The 23,908-nt window shown below is 34.9% G+C and overlaps 1 protein-coding gene across 1 annotated transcript in view; it reads left to right on the top strand.

Moving 5' to 3' along the window:
• Positions 1-23,908, top strand: part of DNAJC1 (DnaJ heat shock protein family (Hsp40) member C1) — a 220,852-nt gene that overhangs the window by 116,483 nt on the left and 80,461 nt on the right. The window contains exon 8 of the mRNA XM_043563363.1: positions 1,194-1,357. Coding sequence (XP_043419298.1) covers positions 1,194-1,357 — 164 coding nt within the window. The remainder of the gene's footprint in view (positions 1-1,193; positions 1,358-23,908) is intronic.

Here is a 23,908-nt window from a genome sequence, read left to right as displayed (position 1 = left end):
TCTGCAAACACACATGCACACACAGTAGTGAAGATATGGTTATAAGGCATTCGACTGTAGCAATTAAGAATGGAGTTTCTTCTCAGTATTGACTCTAATCAAAATGGGATTTGGGGTGACTGGGTGGCTCAGTTGGTCAAGCGTCCGACTTTGGCTCAGGTCATGATCTCACAGTTAGTGAGTTCCAGCCCCATGTCAGGCTCTGAGTGTCAGGCTCTGTACTGACAGCTCAGAGCCTAGAGACTGCTTCGGATTCTGTGTCTCCCTCTGCCTCTGTCCCTCCCTTGCTCTCACTCTCTCTCTCTCTCTCTCTCTCTCTCAAAAATAAATGTTTTTTAAAAAATGGGATTTGAAGAGGCCAGTTGATATTGATAACTATCCCTGCTGCCACCAGATTAGATTTTGCCTTTGTTAAAATATTGAAAAGATGAATATATATGCTATTCATTAAAGAGCCACTGTTATACCACGTAGTATGTTAGAGTTATATAATTTTCTGCATATCAACTTAAAAGATTAGATTTAGCTCTCTTTTACAAATGAGAAAATAGACACTTGTTCTAACAGGGTTAAGTTACTTGCCCAATATTATGGCACTATTCGGTGGTAAGGATAGAATTAAAACACTAATGACCAGGCTCTTTTGTCAGTATGAAATGTTTCATGAAAAGTACTTTGAAAACTAAAGATCTATACAAATTGATATAGCGGTTATATCACGATCATCATCTCATCGTTAGCATCTCTGAGTTTTATTTAAAAACAATGCAGTAGCTAATGCACACTAACACAGCCAGCTATTTACAGCAAAGCAGTTGTAATCTTTTTTAACCCCCTTCACCCATCTCTCCACTCCCCACACCCACCTCTGGCAACCACTGATCTCTGTATTTGTGAGTGGGTTTATTGAGGGTTTGGGTTTTGTTTTGTTAAGCTTCCCCATATTAGAGAGATCACAGGTATTTGTCTTTCTCTCTCTGATTTATTTCACATAGCATAATGCCCTTGAGGTTCATCTATATTCTTGCGAATGGCAAGATTACATTCCTTTTTATGGCTAAATTATATTCCATTGTATAGAGTTCTATTTTGATGAAAGAACAATTTTTTCAAGATACAGCATGAATAAAATGTTTAAAATTCTTTTTTATTCTTAACAAATATCAATAATTGATTCTCTTAAACATTTTTAGAACAGAAGAAAGTTAAAGTAAAAAAACCAAAACCTGAATTTCCTGTATATACGCCTTTAGAAAGTGCATATATTCAATCTTATGATCATGGAACTTCTATAGAAGAAATTGAGGAACAAATGGATGATTGGCTGGAAAACAGAAACAAAACACAGAAAAAACAGGTAAATAAACTTTAAAACATTTCTTTTAATTGAGTAAAATACAGAAAAGCACATAAAATATAGATACACATCTCAGTGAACTATCACGATTTGAACCAAGTTAACTGTTGCCAAGATCAGGATGTAGAACATTGCCATTGTCCAGAAGCCTCCCTCATTCTTCCTCCTGGTCTCTACCTTCCTTTTCTTCCACAAAGATAAAACTACCCTGACTTCTAACATCATAGATTAGTTTAACCTGTTGTTTGAAGTTTCTAAATGGAATCATCCTGTTTTAGTCCATTCAGGCTGCTATAACAAAAGTATGATAGACTGGGTGGCTTAAACAACAAACATTTATTTCTCACAGTTCTGAAGACTGGGAAGTCCAAGATCAAGACGCCGGCAGATTCGGTGTCTGGTGAGGGCCCTCTTCCTAATTCATAGACAGCAGTCTTCTCGCTGTGTCCTCACATGGCAGAAGAGGTGAGAGAGCTCTCTGGGGTCTCTTGTGTAAGGGCACTAATCCCATTCATGAGGGCTCCACCCTCATGACCTAATCATCTCCCAAAGGCCCTCCGTCCTAATATCATCACATTGGGGATTAGGATTTCAACACATGATTTGGGGGGAACACAGAATTCAGTCCATAACACATTCCATGTGTACTCTTTTGCATCTGCTTTCCTCCATTTAGTGTGATATTTGTGAGATGTGTCCATTATTGTGTGTAGAAGTAGGTTGTTCATTTCATTACCGTATAGTAGTCCATTTAGAAATGTAGCAGAATTTATCCTGTTGAAAATTTGTATTTTTTCCAGCTTTAGGCCACAGTAAATAATTTTCCTGTGAACTTTGTTGTACTTTTAGTATGCATATGTGTAAATTTCTATTTTTGTAGTTAAGTTGCAGGGTCGTAGCTCAACTTTACTTCTAAACTATTTTTTAAAATATTTTTATCAATTTATACTTCAGCAGCAGGATATAAACATTCCAGTTACTCTACATTCTTGCAACATTTCATCAAGTCTTTTATATTTTAGCCATTCTGGTAGGTATATAGTGATATCTAATATGGTTTAATTTGCATATTCTTTGATCAATAAGATTGAATGAATACCTTTTCTTATGTTTTTGGACACTAATATTCTCCTATGTGAATAGGAGAATTGGGTTGCCTATGCGTTCTATACTGATTTGTAAAGAGTTCTTTATATAATTCGTAAACAGGTCTTTTACATATATTTTATTCCACTCTGGCTTGCCCTTTTACTCTCTTAATGGTTTCTTTTGATGATGAGAGTCACTAATTTTAATTACCATGCTTTTCCTTTACTGTCCTTTCTTTGGTGTTTTTTGTGTTGTGTTTAAGAAATCTTTTCCTACCTTGAAGTCATAAAGATTAATTGCTAAATTCTTCTACAAACTTTAATGTTTTGTTTTTCACATTTAGATCAATAATCTCCTGGAATTTATTTTTGTCTTTTGGGGTGAAGTAATGTTTAAGTGTAATTTTTTTTTCAAAAGTTTTCAAACAAGTTGACTCAATTAATGAAAATACTGCTTCCTACAACTCTACAAATAACCATCTTTATCATAAAACAAGTGTTTATAACTGCGTGGGTCTGTTCAGGCTTTCTACTTTGTTCCGTGAATCTACTTGTCCATCCTATGCCAATACCGTACGGCATTTATTACTGTAGCTTTGTAATAGGTACCTGGTGCAATAATTTTCCAGCTCTGTTTTCCTTCTACAAGATTTCCACTTTATATTTTCATACACGTTTTTGAAGTACTTGTCATTTTCCACAAATTATTCAGCTGAAATACTCAGTTGGGATTATATTGAATATATAGAGATCAATTTTGGAAGAATTCACATCCAGACAGCATTGAGTCTACAAACCATGAATAAACCCATTCATTTATGTCTTTAAAACACTTTAATAACGTATTGCAGTTTCTTGTGTGTACATATTGCACATTGTCTTCTTGGATTTATTCCCTGGGTATTTAGTGTTTTTAGAGGACATTGTAAATGATATTGTTTCTTTCATTTCACTTTCTAATCACGTTTGATATATAGAAATATAATGGATTTTTTTAATAACCTTTTATCCAGCAACCTTGCTAAATTTATTTTTAAATTCTATTTATTTGTATGTTATGCATTTTTTTCTTTTGTGCTAATTAGGATCTCCAGTACACGTAGAATAGAAGTCATGACAAGTATCCTTGTTTTGTTACCCATCTCAAAAACTTCCATCATTGAAACTTTTTATTTCAGCTGTGAAATTATGTTTAAAATTTTATCATTTCATTATTAAATATGACCTATGTTGCCAGCGTTTTATAGAATTTTTATTGAGATATATTTCACATAACTTGAAACTCGCCATTTAAAAGTGCATACACTTTGGGGTGCCTGAGTGGGTCAGTTGGTTAAAGATCTGACTCTTGGTTTTGGCTCAGGTCATGATCTCGTGGTTTGTGAGTTGAGCTTTGTGATGACAGTGCAGAGCCTGCTTAGGATTCTCTCTCCCTCTCTGCCCCTCCCCTACTCACACTTTCTCTCTCTCCCTCTCTGTCTCTCTCTCTGTCTCTCAAAATGAATAAAGATTTTTTTTAATGCATACTCATTAGTGATTTTTAGTCTGTTCACTGTGTTGTGCAACCATTACCAGTATCTAATTTGAGAACATTTTCATCATACCAAAAAAATAAAAATAACCCTCTACCTGTTAGCAGTTATTTCCAATTCTTAGCCTTTCTAGTCCATGACAACCACGAATCTACTTTCTGCCCCTATGGATTTGTCTATTGTAGACATTCCATTTAATTAGAATCATGTAATATGTGCTCTTTTGTGTTTGGCTTTGCATAATGTTTTCAAGGTTCATCCATGTTGTAGCATTTAATGGTACTTCATTTCTTCTTATGGCTGAATAATATTCCATTGTATGGATCCGTCACATACTATTTATTCATTCATCAGCTAATAGACATTTGATTGATTTTCCTCTTTAGCTGTGATAAACAAAGCTACTCTGGACACCCACATACAGGTCTTTGTGTAAATGTTGCCTTTAGTTATTTGGTTTCCCTTAGTTCATTGAACATATTTAAAATAGCAGATTTAAAGCTTTCATCTAGAAAGTACATTGATCTTCCTCAGGCACAGTTTCTGTTTCTTTATTCCTTTGTATGGGACATAATGTCTTTTTTCTTTGCAGGGTTTGTAATTTTTGTTATTGTTATTAAAGACCAGATATTATCAATATTATAACTTGGCAACTCTGGAAACCTGATTCTCTCTCTCCTTCCTAGGATTTGTTGTTATTTGGGCTGATTGTAGTTGTCTGTTTAGTGCTTTTTTTTTAAACTAATTTTCTGAAGTCTGTATTTTTTGTCATGTGTGAGCACTGAACTCTGTTTCCTTAGCTTAGTGAACAGCTAGTAATTGGACAGAGATTTCCTTAAATACCTGGAGCCCAAAATTCTTCCAGTCTTTGCCATGGCCTCTGTGTATGTGTTGGAGATTGCCTGGTGGTTTATAACTCTGCCCTATTCTTTTCTGTTTCCAAAGAGACTCAACGTCAGCAGCCAGTGAGAACTTAGATTATTTTCAGGTCTTTTCTGAGCATGCTCATAGCCTTGAGCATGCACATGCACTTCTAGATTCCCGGCAATGTCAGAGGATCTCATTCCTCAGCCTTTCCCCCCATGCTTTTTGGTTAATCTGTTGCTTTCCCAACTGATTTCTGTCACCTCCGTCAGCAGCGGCTAAGATATCAGCCTGTAAAAGTTTTCAGCCAATGCCTCCAGGGTAGCAGCTTTAGAATTAGGCCAATTTTGACTTAGGCAAAATAAAGACAAGCTTTTTGAACCAGGATTCCAGGCAGCCAGCAGACAGGTTAGAACAAATAATTGTTTTTACTTCTTTGCAAATTAGCTCATTCTGCTCCTGCCATAATTAGGAATCAGTTATTATTTGCACAGGCTGTGATGAGCTGTGGAAAAGGGTATATGACTGGGGTCAGTTAAAGTGCCACAGAGTTTGCTGTGCTTTTTTTTAAATTGAAGTATAATTGACATACAATGTTATATTAATTTCAAGTGTACAACATTATTGATTTGACATTGTGTACATTACTCTATACTTTCCACAGTAAGTCGTCATCTGTCACCATACAACGTTGTTACAATATTATCGACTGTATTCCCTGTGCTGTGCTTTTCATCTCTGTAACTTACTAATTTTATAACTGGAAGTTTGTAGCTCTTAATTTCCTTCATCTCTTTTGCCCACCCCCCAGTTCCCCTCCCCTCTAGCAACCACCAGTTTGTTCTCTGTATTTAAGAGTCTGTCTGTCTGTTTTGGTTTTTAGATTCCACATATAAGTGAAATCAAAAGGTATAGTTTTCCTGTCTCACTTATTTCATTTAGCATAATACCCTTTAAGGCCATCCTTGTCGCAAATGGCAAGAGCTCATTCTTTTTTATGACTGAATACTATTTCTGTGTGTGTGTGTGTGTGTGTGTGTGTGTGTGTGTGTGTGTGTCATCTACTTTACCCATTTGTCTATCAATGGACACTTAGCCATATCTTGGCCATTGTAAATAATGCTGCGGTAAACTTAAGAGGTGCATATATCTTTTCAAATTAGTCTTTTCATTTTCTTTGGGTAAATACCCAGTACTGGAATTACTGGATTGCGTGGTATTTATATTTTTATTGTTTCAAGAAACTTCTGTACTGTTTTCCATATTGACTACACTAATTTACATTCCCACCAACAGTGCACAAGTGTTCCCTTTTTTCCACATCCTTACCAACACCTGTTATTTCTTGTCTTTTTGATACTATCCATTCTAACAGGTAAAAGGTGATATCTCATTGTGTTTTTGATTTGCATTTCCCTGATGATGAGTGATATTGAGCATCTTTTCATGTGTCTCTTGACCATCTGTATGTCTTCTTTGGAAAAATGTCTACTCAGGTCTTCTGTTTTTTCATTGTAATGTTTGATTTTTTTGGTGTTGAGTATATAAGTTCTTTGTAAATTTTTTATATTAACCCTTTATCAGACATATCATTTACAAATGTCTCCTCACATTCTGTGAGTTACCTTTTTGTTGATGGTTTTCTTTGCAGTGCAAAGATTTTATTTTGATTTAGTTCCTATAGTTTATTTTTCTTTTTGTTTCCTTGCCTAAGGAGACATATCCATAAATATGTTGCTAAGCCTAATGTCCAAGAGTACTGCCTATGTTTTCTTTTAGGAGTTTTCTGGTTTCAGTTCTCACATTTAGATCTTTAATCCATTTTGAGTTTATTTTTGTGTGTACCATATGAAAGTGGTCCAATTTCATTCTTTTATGGGTAGCTTTCCCCAGTTTTCCCAGCATCATTTATTGAAGAGCCTATCTTTTCCTCATTGGAAAGGCATCTTTTGTCCTAAATTAATTAGCCGTATAGATATGGGTTTATTTCTGGGTTCTCTCTTCTGTTCGGTTGATCCTTGTGTCTGATTTTGTGCCAGTACCATACTCTTTTGATTACTGTAACTTTGTAGTATAGTTTGAAATCCAGAATTGTGATACCCCCAGCTTTGTTCTTCTTTCTCAAGATTACTTTGACTATTCGAGATTTGTGTGTGTGTGTGTGCTTCCATACAAATTTTATTCTAATTCTGTGAAAAATGCTGTTGGTATTTTGAAAGGGGGTTGCATTGCATCTGTAGATTGCTTTGGGTAGTATGGACATTTCAATAACATTAATTCTTCCAATCCATGAGCGTGGTGTATCTTTCCATTTGTGTCATCTTCAGTTTCTTTCATGAATGTCTTATATTTTTCAGAGTACAAGTCTTTCACCCCTGGTTTAATTTATTTCTAGGTTATTTTACTCTTTTGATGCAGTCATAAGTGGAACTGTTTTCTTAATTTTTCTTTGTGCTACTTTGTTATTAATGTATATAAATGCAACAGATTTCTGTATATTAACTTGGTATCCTACAACTTTACCAAATTCACTTATCAATTCTAATAGTTTTTTGGTGGAGTCTTTAGGGTTTTCTAAACATAGTGCCATGCCATCTGCAAATAGTTTTACTTCTTACTAACCTATTTGGATGCCTTTTATTTCTTTATGTTGTCTGATTGCTGCAGCTGGGACTTCTAAGGACTATGTTGAATAAACTAGGTGAAAGCAGACACCCTTGTTGTGTTCTTGACTTTAAAGGAACAACTTTCAGTTTTCACCACTGCATATGATGGCAACTATGGGTTTGTCCCACTTGATTGTGGTGACAAGTTTTTTTTATGTATCGTTGAGTTTGGTGTGATAATATTTTGTTGAGGATTTTGCATCTATGTTTGTCAGAGATACTGACCTGTAGTTTTCTTTCTTTGTAGTGTCTTTGGTTTGGTATCATGGTAATACTGACTTCATAGCTTGAATTTGGAAGTTTTCCTTCCTCTTCTATTTTTTTTTTTTTGAAAGTTTTTTTTTTTTTTTTAATTTTTTTTTTCAACGTTTATTTATTTTTGGGACAGAGAGAGACAGAGCATGAACGGGGGAGGGGCAGAGAGAGAGGGAGACACAGAATTGGAAACAGGCTCCAGGCTCCGAGCCATCAGCCCAGAGCCTGACGCGGGGCTCGAACTCCCGGACTGCGAGATCGTGACCTGGCTGAAGTCGGACGCTTAACCGACTGCGCCACCCAGGCGCCCCTTTTTTTTGAAAGTTTTAGAAGAATAGGTATTAACTTTCCTGTAAATGTTTGCTAGAACTCATCTCTGAAGCCATCTGGTCCTGGATTTTTGTTTGTTGGAAGTTTTTTGATGACTGAGTCAGTTTCATTGGTGGTAATCCATCTGTTCAGATTTTCTGTTGATTCATGATTCACTTTTGGAAGATTCTGTGTTTCTAGGAATTTACCAACTTCTTCTATGTTATCCAATTTGTTGGCATACAATTTTGTGTAATATTCTTTATAATTCTTTGTGTTCCCGTGTTGTCAATTGTTATTTTCTCCCCCAATTTCTGTTTTTATTTATTTGAGTCCACTCTTTTTTTGTGATGAGGCTGGCTACAATTTTATCAATTTTGTTTCTCTTTTCAAAGGGCCAACTTTTGGTTTCCTTGAGTTTTTCTACTGTTGTGTTGTTGTTTTTGTTTCTGTTTCACTTATCTGCTTCAACCTTTATTATTTCTTTGCTTGTACTAGCTGTGAGCCTTGTTTTGTTTGTTCTTTTTTACTTTCTTTAGGTGTAAGGTTAGAACTGTTCATTTGAGATTTTTCCCATTTCTTTTTTATTAAATTTTTTACTTAATTCCAGTAGAGTTAACATACAGTGTTATATTAGTTTCAAGTGTACAGTATAGTGATTCAACAATTCTATACATTCCTCAGTGCTTATCATGATAAGTGTTTTCTTAACCCCCTTCACCTATTTCACCCATCCTCCCCCCACCCACCTCCCCTCTGTAACCACCAGTTTGTTCTCTATAGTTAAGAGTCTGTTTCTTGGTTTGTCTCTCTCTTTTTTTCTTCCTTTGCTCGTTTGGTTTGTTTCTTAAATTTCACATATGAGTGAAGAGATTTTCTTATCTCTTGAGGTAGGCAATTTTCTTATTTCTTGAGGTAGGCAAGTATTGCTGTAAATGTGCCCCTTACAACCATTTTAGCTGCATCCCAAAGATAAAGATTTTGGACCATTGCGTTTTCATTTTCATTTGTCTCCATGTGTTTTTTATTTATTATTATTATTATTATTATTATTATTATTATTATTTAATGCTTGTTTATTTTTTAGAGAGAGAGACACAGTGTGAGCAGGGAGGGGCAGAGAGACAGGGAGACACAATCTGAAACAGGCTGCAGGCCCTAGGCTCTGAGCTGTCAGCACAGAGCCTAACGCAGGGCTTGAACTCACAAACAATGAGACCGTGACCTGAGCTGACGTTGGATGCTTTTAACCAACTGAGCCACCGAGGCACCCCTCCGTGTATTTTTTTTTAATGTTTGCTTGTTTGAGAGAGAGAGAAAGAAAGAGAGAGAGAGAGAGAGAGAGAGAGAGAGAACATGGACAAGCAGGGGAGGGGCAGCCCTCCGTGTATTTTTTTTTAATGTTTGCTTGTTTGAGAGAGAGAGAAAGAGAGAGAGAGAGAGAGAGAGAGAGAGAGAGAGACAACATGGACAAGCAGGGGAGGGGCAGAGAGAATCCCAAGCAGGCTCTATGCTGTCAGTGCAGAGCCCAACGCAGGGCTCAATCTCACAAATCATGAGATCATGACCTGAGCTGAAATCAACCAACACTTCACTGACTGAGCCACCCAGGTGCCCCTCCATGTATTTTTTAATTTCCTCTTTGATTTCTTTATTGACCTATTAATTTTTTAGTAGTATGTTGTTTTACCTGCACGTGTTTGTGTTTTTTCTGGTTTTGTTTTGGTTTGTTCCCTGTAATTGATTTTTAGTTTTATACTGCTATGGTCAGAAAAGGTATTGATGTGATTTCATCTTCTCAAATTTATTGAGATTTGTTTTGTGGTTTAACATATGATCTGTCTGGGAGAATGTTTCATGTGTACTTGAAAAGAATGTATGTTCTCCTGTTTTGGGATGGAACGTTCTATATATATGTTAGGTCTATCTGTTTTAATGTGTCATTCAAAGCCACTGTTTCCGTGTTGATTTTCTTTCTGTCTGAATGATCTATCCATTGTCCCCTACGATTAACTGCGTTTCTGTCGATTTCTCCTTTTATGTTTGTTAATATTTATTTTCTGTATCTAGGTGCTCTTATCTAGGGTGCATATATATTTACAATTGTTACATCCTCTCATTGGATTAATTCCTTTATCATTATGTAGTGCCCTTCTTGGTCTCTTACTGTGGTCTTTGTTTTAAAGTGTATTTTGTCTGATACAAGCATCGCTTCCCCAGCTTTTATTTTGCTTCCATTTGCATAGTAAATGTTTTTCCATCCCTTCATTTTTCTGTCTGCGTGTGCCTTTAAGTCTGAAGTGAGTCTCTTGTAGGTAGCATATAGTTGAGTCATGTTATATGTTATATTATCCATTCAGTCACCCTGTGTCTTCTTATTGGAATATTTAGTCCATTTACATTTAAAGTAATTATTGGTAAGTATGTATTGCCATTTTGTTACTTGTTTTCTGATTGCTTTTGTAGTTCTCTGTTCCTCCTTCTCTTGCTCTCTTCCTTGTAAGTTGATGGTTTTCTTTAGTGTTATACTTGGATTCTTTTCCTTTATTTTTTGTGTATCCGTATGAGTTTTTGATTTCTGTTTACCATTGGATTCATATATAATATCATATATAGTTCATATATATAGTATCATATATAGTTCATATATAGTGTATATTAAATTGATGATGGCTTAAGTTCAAACATGTTCTAAAATCACTAACTTTTTATACCCTCCTCCACATTTTATGTATATGTCATATTTTACATCTTTTTATTTTGTGTATCCCTTGAATAGTTTTTGTAGATACAGTTGTTTTTACTACTTTTGCATTTTAACCTTGACACTGTAAGTGATTGATCTCCTACCCTTCCTTTATGTTTGCTTTTACCTGTGAAATTTTTCCTTTTATAATTATCTTTCTTCTAGTTATGGCCTTTTCTTTCTACTTAAAGAATTCCTTTTAGCATTTCTTTTAAGACTGGTTTGGTGGTGACGAACTCCTTTAACTTTTGTGTAGGAAAGTATCTTTCCTTCTATTGTGAATGATAACCTTGCAGGGTATTCTTGGTTGTAGGTTTGGCACTTTGAATATGTCATACCACTCCCTTGTGTCCTGCAAAATTTCTGCTGAAAAATCAGCTGACAGATTTCTTGGGTTGTTGTTTTGGTTTGAGTTTGTTTTTTTTGTTTGTTTGTTTGTTTGTTTGTTTGTTTTTTAATGTAACTGTTTTCTTTGTTGCTTTTAAAATTCCCTTTTTAACAGTAGTCTTTGCCATTTAAATTGTATGTCTTGGCATTGACCTCCTTGGATTCATCTTGTTATGGGCTTTGTGATTTTCAGACCTAGAAGTCTGTTTCCTTCCCAGATTAGGGAATTTTTCAGCTGCTATTTCTTTAAATAAGTTTTCTGCCCTCTTTTCTTTTTCCTCCCTTTCTAGGATCCCTATATGAATATGAATATTTTTCTGCTTGATGATATTACAGAATTCCTTTAACCTATTCTCATTTTTTTATTATTCTTTTTTCTTTTTTCTGCTCAGCTTGGTTGCTTTCTATTACCTTGTCTTCCAAATCATTGATCCATTCTTCTGCGTTTTCTAATGTGTTGTTGATTGTCTCTAATAAGTCTTTTATTTCAGTTATTGAATTCTTCAGCTCTGACTGCTTCTTTTTAATATTTTCTGTCTCTGTTGAAGTTCTCACTGAGTTCATCTACTCTCTTTTCAACTCCAGTGAGTATTTTTGTGTCGATTACATTAAATTCTATATCAGAAAGTTTGCTCTTCATATCAAGAATCAGCTGATTTTCTTGAATACACGTTACCTGTGGTGCTGCAAGCCTTTGACTAATTTCCAGAGTTAAGAAGGGGTTGATTGTCACAGTTTTTGCCCATTTTTTCTTACTTTTATAGAGAGATGGAATTTGGAGTTCTTTACTCTGCCATTTTCATTGACATTATTCTAGGTTTTTTATAAATCAAATTAAGTAAATTCTCTTCCTAGTTTTGCTAAGAATTTTTATTCATTAAAAATTAATATTATAAAATGTTATCAAATACCTTCCTCTTTGTTGATTAAGGTGATCATGTGATTTTTCACCTTTATTTTGTTAATGAGATAATTTATATCGATTGATTTTCTAATATTAAACCACCTGTCTTTCCTGGAATAAACCTATTTTATTGTTTTGATTTGACAGTACTTTGTTTAGGATTTTTGTTTTTATGGTTATGAGAGAGATTGGCCTTTTCTTATGAGAAAGACTGATTTTCTTTTCTTAAATCTTTGCTAGGTTTGATGTCAATCACATGCTGGACTTATAAAATATGAAACATTTCTTCTTTTTTTAAACTTTTATTTGAAATCATTTCAGATTCATGGGAAGTTGCAAAGGCAGTAGAGAATTCTTTTTTTTTTTTTAACGATTTATTTATTTTTGAGTGAGAGTGTGAGCAGAGGAGGGACAGAGAGAGAGGGGAACAGAAGATACGAAGCAGGCTCTATGCTGACAGCAACGAGGCCAAATGTGGGGCTCAAACTCACAAACTGTGAGATCATGACCGGAGCCAATGCTGGATGCTCAACCACCCAGGACTAAGTTAAATGGACTAAGCCACCCAGGCACCCGGAAGTACAGAGTTCTTATTTAACTTTCATCCATTTTTCCCTAATGGTTATATCTTCTACACCTACAGTTTAATATCAAAACCAGGAAATTGACATTAGTGCAGTGGTTTGTATGTACTTGAACGTCATTTTATCACATCCATAGATTATATATATAAAGATATAGAACTGTTCAAGATAGAGAACACAGATAATTCTCATGCTTCTTTCTGTCACACCCATCTCCTCTGGTTATTGGATTTAAAATATTTATATTTCTCTTGGGTATCTAAACGTGAAGTTGCTGGGTCATCTGGTAAGTTCTAGGTTTAACATTTTGAGGAACTACCACACTATTTTACACAGTGGCTGCACTGTAAATTTTACATTCCTGACAGCAATATATGAGAGATCCAGTTTTTTTCATCTTAACGAGCATATGGTGTTTTCAGTTTTTTAAATTTTAGATACTGCAATAAGTGCGTAGTCATATCTTATGATGATTTTAATTCTATTTTCCCTACTGATTGTTTATGTTGAACATCTTTTCGCTTCTTTGTTGTCTGTATATCCTCTTAGAGTGAAATCGTCATGTCTTCTGCCTTTTTTCTAATTCAGTTGGTTGCTTGTTTTGTGATTAAAGTTTGAGAGTTCATTACATGTTCTTTATTTAATGTTTATTTTTGAGAGGGAGAAAGAGAAAAAGAGCCTGCGTGAGTAGGGAAGGGGCAGACAGAGAGGGAGAGAGAATCCTAAGGAGGCTCTGTGCTGTCAGCTTGATCTCTCTGGGGTTCTTTTTCTCCTCTCTCTCTGTCCCTCCCCCATTGGTGCTTGAGCACACGTGCACTCTCTCTCTCTCTCTCTCTCAAAATAAATAAACTTAAAAAAAAAAGATCTTTTGAATTTTTTGAGTCTCTATATTGTATGCCTCTCTTCTGTATCACCGATTAGTGCTCTTTTATTACTTCTTTCATTTTACTTTCTTTGAGTTTGTTATTCTTATCTAACCTCTAAAGATGGAGAGTTACCACATGGATTTCCAATATTTCTTGTAACAACATATGCATTAAAGGCTCTAAGAGTCCCTCTAGAAATGGTGTAGCTACAAAGCCACAAGTTTTAATATTTTGTATTTTCATTTATCATTCAGTTAAAATATTTCTAATCTCAATGTGATTGCTTTGTTAAACCACAGACTCTTTAAGAATATATTTCTTAATTTGCAAACACATGAAAATGTTCTAATTATCATTTTGTTATTAACTTTCTGTGTAATTAAGTTTTGTGATAAGAAAAGATACTGTGATTTCAGTCCTTTGAAATGTGTTGAGATTCGCATTATGGACTACCCTATGTGGTCAATTATTACAAATACTCAGTATTCTTGAAAGAATTGTGTAATTGTGGATAAGTAATGTATATATGTCAGTTAAAGTTTGTTAGTTATGTTTTAAAACCATTTGACCATTATTATTAGGTTTTATTATGCTTGTTTAACCAATTAGAGTGAGACAGGTGTTAAAATCTTCCAGTGAGAAATTTCGTATGTCAGTTTTTCCGTATAATTCTGTCAGATTTTGCTTTGTAAATATTGAAGGTATTAGTGCCTTTGAATTTTGAATAATTACATCTTTTTGATAAATCAAACCTTTTACCATATGAAGTATTTCAATTTCTCTCTGGTAGTGCTTTTTTAATTTTTAAGTTTTCTTATTCTAATCTTAATATAGCTATATTAGCTTTTTTTTTTTACTTTCTGTTTACAAAGTACATATTTTTCCATCCTAGTACACTTTTGTTTCCTTAGATATGCCTCCTATTTTTTTTAGTTATTTATTTATTTAACTAATCTCTGTACCCAACGTGGGGCTCAAACTCACAACCCCAAAATCAAGAGTCACATGCTCCCTGGACTGAGCCAGCCAGGTGCCCCATGCCCCCTATTATTGTGAAATTTGAAAAATCTAGTCTGACAGTATTGAATTTCTTTGAAACATTTATTCTATTTTTGGTTTAATAAAATCGCTGAACTTTTGGAATTTAAATCTCCCATCTTACTATTTGTTTTTTATATGTCCATCCTGGTTTATGTTCTTTTTCTCTCTCAAATTTTGACTTATCTTTAGGATTGTTTGACTAATTTTTAGTATTCCATTTGTCCTTCATATTCTAAGGTTTTTTTTCATCTCTTTTCTTTTGTGTTCATCGATTGTTGTTTGCATTCTATCTCTCCTTTTTAACCGCTTTATTACTGATATGCAAATGACATATATGGCACATATTTAAAGTGTTGAGTTTCATCCATTTTATGATACCTATTTACCTGTTAAACTATCATCAGAATCAAGATATTTAACAGATCTATCACTCCCAAAGGTCTTTTCATGCCCCTCTATAATCTCTCATTCTCCACCCTACATCTGTCTCCTGGCAACCTGTCTTTGCTTTCTATTACTATAGGAAGTTTGCATGATCTAACATTATGTATATGGAAGCAGCATGCAGATTTCTTTATGTTTCAATAGTTTCTCTTTTTTAGTACTAATATTTTATTGTATGGATATATTACAGTTGGGGTTTTTAAAAATCTTTTTACCAGTTGATGGACATTTGAGTTGTTTCCGGTTTATGGCTATTATAAGTAAACCTGCTGTGAAGTATCATCTACAAGTCTTACGCCAATATATGCTTACCTTTCTCCTGGGTAAATGCCTTATAGTGGAATGACTGGAACATGAGATGGGCATATATTTAAATAAGTAAGAAGCTGCCAAACTGTTTTTCAGAGCGGCTCTTCAACTTTACATTCCTGCCAGAAATGTGTGAGAGTTGTAATTGTTCCACATCCTGACCAAACCTCGCTATCATCATTCTTTTTCCTTTTAGCCCTTCTAGTCTCATTGTGATTTTAATTTCCACTTCCCTGATGATTAATAATGCTGAGCACCTTTTCATGTGTTTATTTTCCATCCAGATATCTTCTTTTGTGAAGTTCTGTTCAAACCTATGGCCCATTTTTGTCATATTATTGAGTTTAAAGTTTTTTATGTATTTTAGATACAAGTCCTTGTCACCTGTGTGTTCTGCAGATATCTTCTGCCGTTTCATGATTTGGTTTTTTATTTTAGTAATAGTGTCTTTTGAAAGCAAAAGTTTTAAATTCAGATATTCAGTTTATCCAGCTTTTTTCTTGTATACTAAGTTGCTTTTATGTTCTAATTTAGAAATCTTTATCAAACCCCAAGTCTGTAAGAGATTCTCCAATGTTTCCATCTGGGAGTTTTATAGTTGTAGCTTTTAGATTTAGGTCAGTGAACCTTCTTAAGTTAATTTTTGACATTATGTAGGGTAAGGGTAGAGTTTCATACTTTTTTTTTTTTTTATAGCTAGCCAGTGTTCTAGCACCTTTTGTTAAAATGTTATCCTTTCCTCATTGGATTGTCACGGTATCTTTGTTGAAAATCACTTGTGTTGGTTTATTACTGGGCCTCTCTATCCTGTTGTATTAATCTGTATGTCTTTATTTACACCACTACAATTGTGTCTGGATTACTTTAGCTATATAATAAGTCTTGAGATCAAATAATGTAGATCCAATTTTGTTCCTGTTTTCAAAATTGTATTGGCTATTCTAGTTTCTTTACATTTCTATGAAATTTAAAGTTGTCAATTTCTACCAAAAACATCTGAACTTTTTATCGGAATTGCATTGAATCTGTAGGTCAATTTGGGGAGAATTGACATCTGAGCAATAGTGAGTTTTTTGATCTATGACCATGGTATATCTCTCATTTTATTTAAGTCTTTGTTAATTTCTCTTAGGAACATCTTTTGTCAAATGATACCTAAATATTCCATATTTTTTATACTCTTCTTAATTGGCATTTTTAAATTTCAATTTCTAATGGCCTTTGTGAGTATATAGAAATACAATTGATTTTTTATATACTTATTGATCTTTTATCCTGAAACTTTGCTAAATTCACATATTGGTCCTAGTACCTTATTTATTTATTTACTTACTTATTTATTTTGGTACACTCCTTGAGATTTTTCTACATAGATGATTATGTGCCCTGCAAATACAGTTTTACCTCTTCCTTTCCAATTTTGAGGCCTTAACTATCTTTTTGTTGCCTTTTTGATTCGATAGGACCTCCAATTTTAAGTGATGAAAGAAGATATCTTGGTTTCCTTGTTGATCTTAGAAAGCATTTAAGAATGATGTTAGATTTAGGCTCTTCATCAGGATGAGCAAAGTCCCTTCTGTTTCTAGTTTTTTGATAGTTTTTATTTTAAATAGATGTTAGATTTTGTCAAAAATTTTTTCTGCAGCAAATAAGATAATAATGTGGCCTTTCTCTTTTATGTGTTAATATAGTGAAAAAAGGGGCACTGGGTGGCTCAGTCGGTTGAGCATCCGACTTCAGCTCGGGTCATGATCTCACGGTTCATGAGTTCGAGCCCTGCATCGGGGTGACTGCTGTCAGCGCAGAGCCTGCTTCGGATCCTCTGTCCCTGCCCCTTTCTACCCCTCCCCTGTTCACACTCTCTCTGCCAAAAAAAAAGAAAAAAAAATTTTTTTTAAATATACAGTGAAACATCTGTCAGAATGGCTAACATTAACAACTCAGACAACAACAGATGTTGGCGAGGATGCAGAGAGGATCTCTTTGGCACTGCTGGTGGGAATGCAAACTGGTGAAGCCACTCTGGAAAAACAGTATGGAGGTTCCTCAAAAAATTAAAAATAGAACTACCCTGCGACCCAGCAATTGCACTACTAGGTGTTTATCCAAGGGATACAGGGATGCTGTTTCAAAGGGGCACACACACCCCCATGTTTATAGCAGCACTATCAACAATAGCCAAAGTATGGAAAGAGCCAAAATGCCCATCCAGGGATGAATGGATAAAGAAAATGTGGTGTATATATACAATGGGGTATTACTCGACAATCAAAAAGAATGAAATCTTACCATCTGCAACTACGTGGATGGAACTAGAGGGTATTATGCTAAGCGAAATTAGTCAGAGAAAGACAAATATCACATGACTTCACTCATATGAGGACTTTCAGAGACAAAACACATGAACATAGGGGAAGGGAATCAAAAATAATATAAAAACAGGGAGGAGGACAAAACAGAAGAGACTCTTAAATATGGAGAACAAACGGAGGGTTGCTGGAGGGGTTGTGGGAGGGGGGATGGTCTAAATGGGTCAGGGGCATTAAGGATTCTGCTGAAATCATTGTTGCACTATATGCTAACTAACTTGGATGTAAATTAAAAATGTATATATATATAAACACACAAATATATATATAATATATACTATCTATATACATATATTGTATACAATATTGTATGTATACAATGTATATTGTATACAATGTATTGTGTGTGTATATATATGTGTGTATATATATATATATAGTATGTATTGTATATATATTGAGAGAGAGAAAATATTAAAGCATGGATAAACTTATCTTCCAGGGATAAACTCCACTTTGTTATTAGTATCATTTTCATGTATTGTGAATTTGTATGAGAATTTTTTTAATGCTTATTTATTTTTGAGAGAGAGAAACAGAGACAGAGGATCCAAAACAGACTCTACACTGAGCAGAGAACCTGTTGTGGGGCTCAGACTCACAAACAAAGAGATCACGACCTGAGCTGAAGTCGTATGCTTAAATGATTGAGCCACCCAGTGCCCCTGGATGAGAATTTTTTTTTAATTATGTCTATGTTCATGAGGGAGATTGGTCTATAACTTCGTTTTATTTTCATATTGGTGTCTGATTTTCATATCAGGTAACTTAGCCTCACTGAAAGCATTGGGAAGTATTCTGTCATATTTTCTTTTCTACAAGCATTTGTATAGAATGTCATGTCTCTTTTTTTTTTTTTCTTTTCTTTTAAATTTATTTACTTTTGAGAGAGAGTGCAAGTGGGGGAGGGGCAGAGAGAGAGGAAGAAAGGGAGAATCCCAAGTAGGTTCCACATGGTACACAGAGCCTGATGCAGAGCTCAAACCTATGAAACCTTGAGATCATGACCTGAGCCAAAATCAAGAGTCTGGACACTAAGCTGACTGAGCCACTCAGGCGCCCCTCACGTCTCCTTTCTTAAGTGAGCCGGTAGTTTCTATCTTTGAAGGGATTTGACCGTTTCCTCTAAGCTTTTAAGTGTATTGGCATCAGTTGCTTGTAATATTCCTTTATTATCATTTTAATATCTGTAATGATGTCTTTTGTTTCTGATCATGGTAATTTGTGTCCTCTGTTTTATTTCTGATCAGGGTCTTTTAAAGTACATGCATTTTACTGGTTTTCCTTAAAAATCAACTTTCACTATTACTGATTTTCTTCATTGTTTTTCAGTTTTGTATTTCATTGCTTTCTACTCTTCCACTGATTTTTTTTCATATCTTCTACTTATTTTGGTTTAATTTGCTTTTTCTAGTTTTTTAAGGTGGAAGCTTAGGTCACTGATTTGAGAACTTCCTTCTTTACTGTTACTGCTGTAAATTTCCTCTGAACACTGTTTAATTTAAATATAATTTTATACCTTTATATATTTATATTACATCTTAGCTATATCCCACAAATTTTTATATTATATTTCATTTTTATTCAATTCAAAATATTCTTTTTGTTAATGTTTATTATTTTAATGTTTATTTATTTGAGAGAGAGAGAGAGACAACTCGTGAGCAGGGGAGGGACAGAGAGAGAGGGAGACACAGAATCTGAAGCAGGCTCCAGGCTCTGAGCTGTCAGCACAGAGCCCGACATGAGGCTTGAACTCATGAACTGTGAGATCATGACCTGAGCCAAAGTCGGATGCTTAACTGACTGAACCACCGAGGCTCCCCTCAATTCAAAATATTCTAATTTCTCTCTTTTGATTTTTCTTTTTGACTCATGTTTAGTTACCTATTTGATGTTTATTTTCCAGAAATCTGTTACTGCCTTCTTTTTGCATATAGTTTTTTAAATTTAAGTATTACAGTTTTTGAAATCTTGGGTGAGCATTTAATTCATTTATATTTAGTATTATTGACATTTTGGGATTTAAATTTGTCATCTCAGTGTTTGCTTTCTGTTTGTCCTTGTTTTATGGCCTTGTTTTTGTTGTTCTTTCCTTTCTTGGTTTCTTTTGGATTTATTAATTTTTTTAATTTCCATTTCTCCCCTCTATGAACTTGGTGTAGCTACCTACTCTTTTATTCTTCTGTTATTGGTTAATCTAGAGTATTTAAGTGCATCTTAACTTATTATACTATTGTATGACTTTTCTTTTTGCCACTATCCAGACGGTAAAATGGTGTTGGACCCTTCGTATCATCTGTCTTCTTCCTAACCTTTTTGTATTATCATATGAGTTGAATTGTATCACTCCCAAAATTCAAATGGCAACTCCCAGTATCTTAAAATGTGACAAGCAGCTATAGGGTCACTGCATATTTAGTTAGTTCAAATGAGGTCATACTGGAGTTTTTGTATGTAGAACTGTATGATGATGTAGCATTTCCTTTCCTGAATTTCTTTGTTTCAGGGCTTATATCTTTAAAAAAAAAAAAGAAAATCCAAGGTAGTTAACATACAGTGTAATAATGGTTTCAGGAGTAGAATTTAGTGATTTATCATTTACATATAACCATATATGTACATATATCATACATATATCATACACATAACCCAGTGCTCATCCCAACAGGTGCCCTCCTTAATGCCCATCACCCATTTAGCCCATCACCCCGCCAAACTCATCCAACAACCCTCGATTTGTTCTCTGTATTTACATGATTTGCCTCCCTCTCTGTTTTTATCTTATTTTTCCTTCCCTTCCCCTGTGTCATGTTTTGTTTCTTAAATTCTACATATGAGTGAAATCATATTTATCTTTTTCTAACTTATTTTGCTTAGCATAATACATTCTAGTTCCATCTACGTTGTTGCAAATGGCAAGATTTCATTCTTTTTGATTGCCTAGTAATATTCCATTATATGTGTATATATAACACACATATATATGTATATGTATATATATACACACACATACATACATACACACACACACACCACATCTTCTTTATCCATTCATCCATCAGTGGACATTTGGGCTCTTCCATAATTTGGCTGTTGTTGATAGTGCTGCTATAAACATTGGGGTGCATGTGCCCCCTTTGAATCCACATTTTTGTATCATTTAGGTAAATACTTAATAGTGCAATTGCTAGGTTGTAGGGTAGCTCTATTTTTAATTTTTTTGAGGAACCTCCACACTGTTTTCCAGAGCAGCTATGCCAGTTTGCATTCCCACCATCAGTGCAAAAGTGGTCCCCTTTCTTAGCATCCTTGCCAACATCTGTTGTTTCCTGAGCTGTTAATTTTAGCCTTTCTGACAGGTGTGAGGTGGTATCTCATTGTGGTTTTGATTTCTGTTTCTTTTTTAAAATTTTTTTTTTCAACGTTTATTTATTTTTGGGACAGAGAGAGACAGAGCATGAACAGGGGAGGGGCAGAGAGAGAGGGAGACACAGAATCGGAAACAGGCTCCAGGCTCTGAGCCATCAGCCCAGAGCCTGACGCGGGGCTCGAACTCCCGGACCGCGAGATCGTGACCTGGCTGAAGTCGGACGCTTAACCGACTGCGCCACCCAGGCGCCCCTCATGTGCCTCTTAACCACCTGGCTGTCTTCTTTGGAAACGTGTCTGTGTCTTTTGTCCATTTCTTCACTGGATTATTTGTTTCTTAGGTGTTGAGTTTGATAAGTTCTTTATAGATTTTGGATACTAACCCTTTATCCAATATGTCATTTGCAGATATTTTCTCCCATTCCATAGGTTGCCTTTTAGTTTTGTTGATGTTCACTTTGCTCTGCAGAAGTTTTTTTATCTTGACGAGGTCTTAATATTTCATTTTTTGCTTTTGTTTCTTTTGTCTCAGGAGACATCTCTAGTAAGAAGTTTCTGTGGCCAAGGTCAAAGAGGTTGCTTCCTGTTTTCTCCTCTAGGATTTTGATGGTTTCCTGTCTTAGTTTCAGGATGGTTTCCTGTACATATAGTACATACTGCCTTGATGATTACAGCTTTGTAATACAGCTTAAAGTGCAGAATTGTGATGCCTGCAGCTTTGGTTTTCTTTTTCAACATTACTTTGGCTATTCAGGGTCTTTTGTGGTTCCATACAAATTTCAGAATTGTTTGTCCTACTCTGTGAAGAATACTGGTGTTGTTTTGATAGGGATTGCGTTGAATGTGTAGATTGCTTTGGGTAGTATGACCATTTTAACAATATGTGTTCTTCCAACCCATGAGCATGGAATGTTTTTCCATTTCTTTGTGTGGTCTTCAATTTCTTTCATAAGCTTTCTATAGTTTTCAGCATACAGATCTTTTACCTCTTCAGTTAGGTTTATTCCTAGTTATTTTATGGTTTTTGGTGCAGTTGTAAACCAAGGCTAATATTCTTACTAGAATTTTTATCTATGGTTTCTGTGGTGGAACTGGCCATAGAAATGTAATCACACTTGGCTCTTATTTGATAAATTAATCCAGTGTTCCAAGTAATTTATCATGGTGACTTCTGCTGAGAGAGCATAATAATGAGGGGAGTAGTGACAAGATACTGGATTTTTAAGGTTGGGAGAACTGAATTCTAGTTTAGCATCACTGTTTATTACCTACTTGGTCTACAAGTTAGTTTTCTTATTACTTAAAACCATACAAAACTTGTGAAGTTATCTACTCTTTCCACCTGAGAAATAAGAGTATATATGTTAAAATATTTTATAAACTGAGAAACCTTAAACATAGTTTTCTTTTTATTCTAGCCTTCTTTGAGATCCTATTGTAATTTTCAAAGTTTTTATCTACATTTAACTTTTCTTTTTGTCTTTGTATTACTAGAAACCAAATGAAGATAAATATGTCCCAGTTGATCTCTCTGCTGTTTGTGTTAAGGAGTTGAATCTTTCTTCAAGAGTTTCTGTACTATTTTCCCGAGAGGTTTTGGTTTCATCCAGTATATCTTTGGGAAGGTTTTAATTTCATATCTGTAAGCTCTTACAAAGTATCGATGTAAAATGATGTAATTGAGAAATGTGCTTCTAGGAAAGGGTGCTCTGGGGATATGACATGCTGGTGAATGACCACAGACAGAGGTTAATGTACCCATGTATAGCTCGCATAGACAAATTGGCATAAGGAAAATATTAGAGTAGAAGGCTAGCTGGTTATTTTACTGATGATTCCATGTCAAATAGGGTTAATACAAAATTTTTATCATCATCATCCACATTTCTAACCTCTTTTGAGTACCAGATATTGTTCTCTGTGCTGTATATGGAGTAGCTTATTTAATCCTCACAAGAACCCTAAATTAACAATGTTTTATCCATTTTACAAAGGATGATTGGTTTGGGGGGACCACTGTGATATATATCCTTGAATCATATTCAGTAACAATTTTTTAGGGCCCAAACCACAGACATATCAGGAACTGTACATCACTTAAGCAGTATAGATAAATTTAGCATTAAGCCATCCATGGAATTTCTTAACCTTCTTAAGCTCGTGGAAGGGTCAAACCCCGGTAATTTCTCCCTGAATTTGCCAGAGCTTTCATTAGTGATAGTGCCTAGAGCGCTTTGTAGCAATAAGTACAAGATGAAGAATTTCCAAAGAGTAGGAATATGAAACAAAAGGCAAAAATGTTTAGAGTTATTTCAGATTATTTTATAATTACTTGGCATTATAAATTAAGGTGGTGATGCTCATTTTTTTTCAATTCCTGAAACAATATGGTAAAATAGTTTAAATAAGCAGGTGTCAAACATTTTTTGTTAAAATAGCCATTCAGATATACGATCAATAAAAAAGAGGTTTTGATGAGTCATTGGGTAAGCAAAACCAAGTAATTTTCTACCATAAATCTTATAACAAATAAATCTTTTAAAATAAAATGGTTGCTTCCCCCTCCCCCCCCGCCCTAGACCCATAGTGATGGTCTGCAGTGTTTCATGTAGGAGACCTGGATTCCGTTCCTGTTCTCGTTATCTCTCTCCCTGCGGCTGCAATGAATAAAATAAGAAAGAAAATCACTATCCTGCATCCTTACTGCCATGGGCTGTACCCTTGTCAGATTTCACAAGCTAAGCTAGATGGGTCTGGTCAGTACTGGGATTGAAGACCTCAAAGAAAACAGAGTCTGTGGAACACACAGCTTCTG

This window comes from Prionailurus bengalensis, chromosome B4 (genome assembly GCF_016509475.1).
Source record: "Prionailurus bengalensis isolate Pbe53 chromosome B4, Fcat_Pben_1.1_paternal_pri, whole genome shotgun sequence".
Taxonomy (NCBI): domain Eukaryota; kingdom Metazoa; phylum Chordata; class Mammalia; order Carnivora; family Felidae; genus Prionailurus; species Prionailurus bengalensis.
The sequence above is the reverse complement of the archived record's forward strand: the minus strand, read 5'-3'. Positions and strand labels throughout refer to the sequence as shown.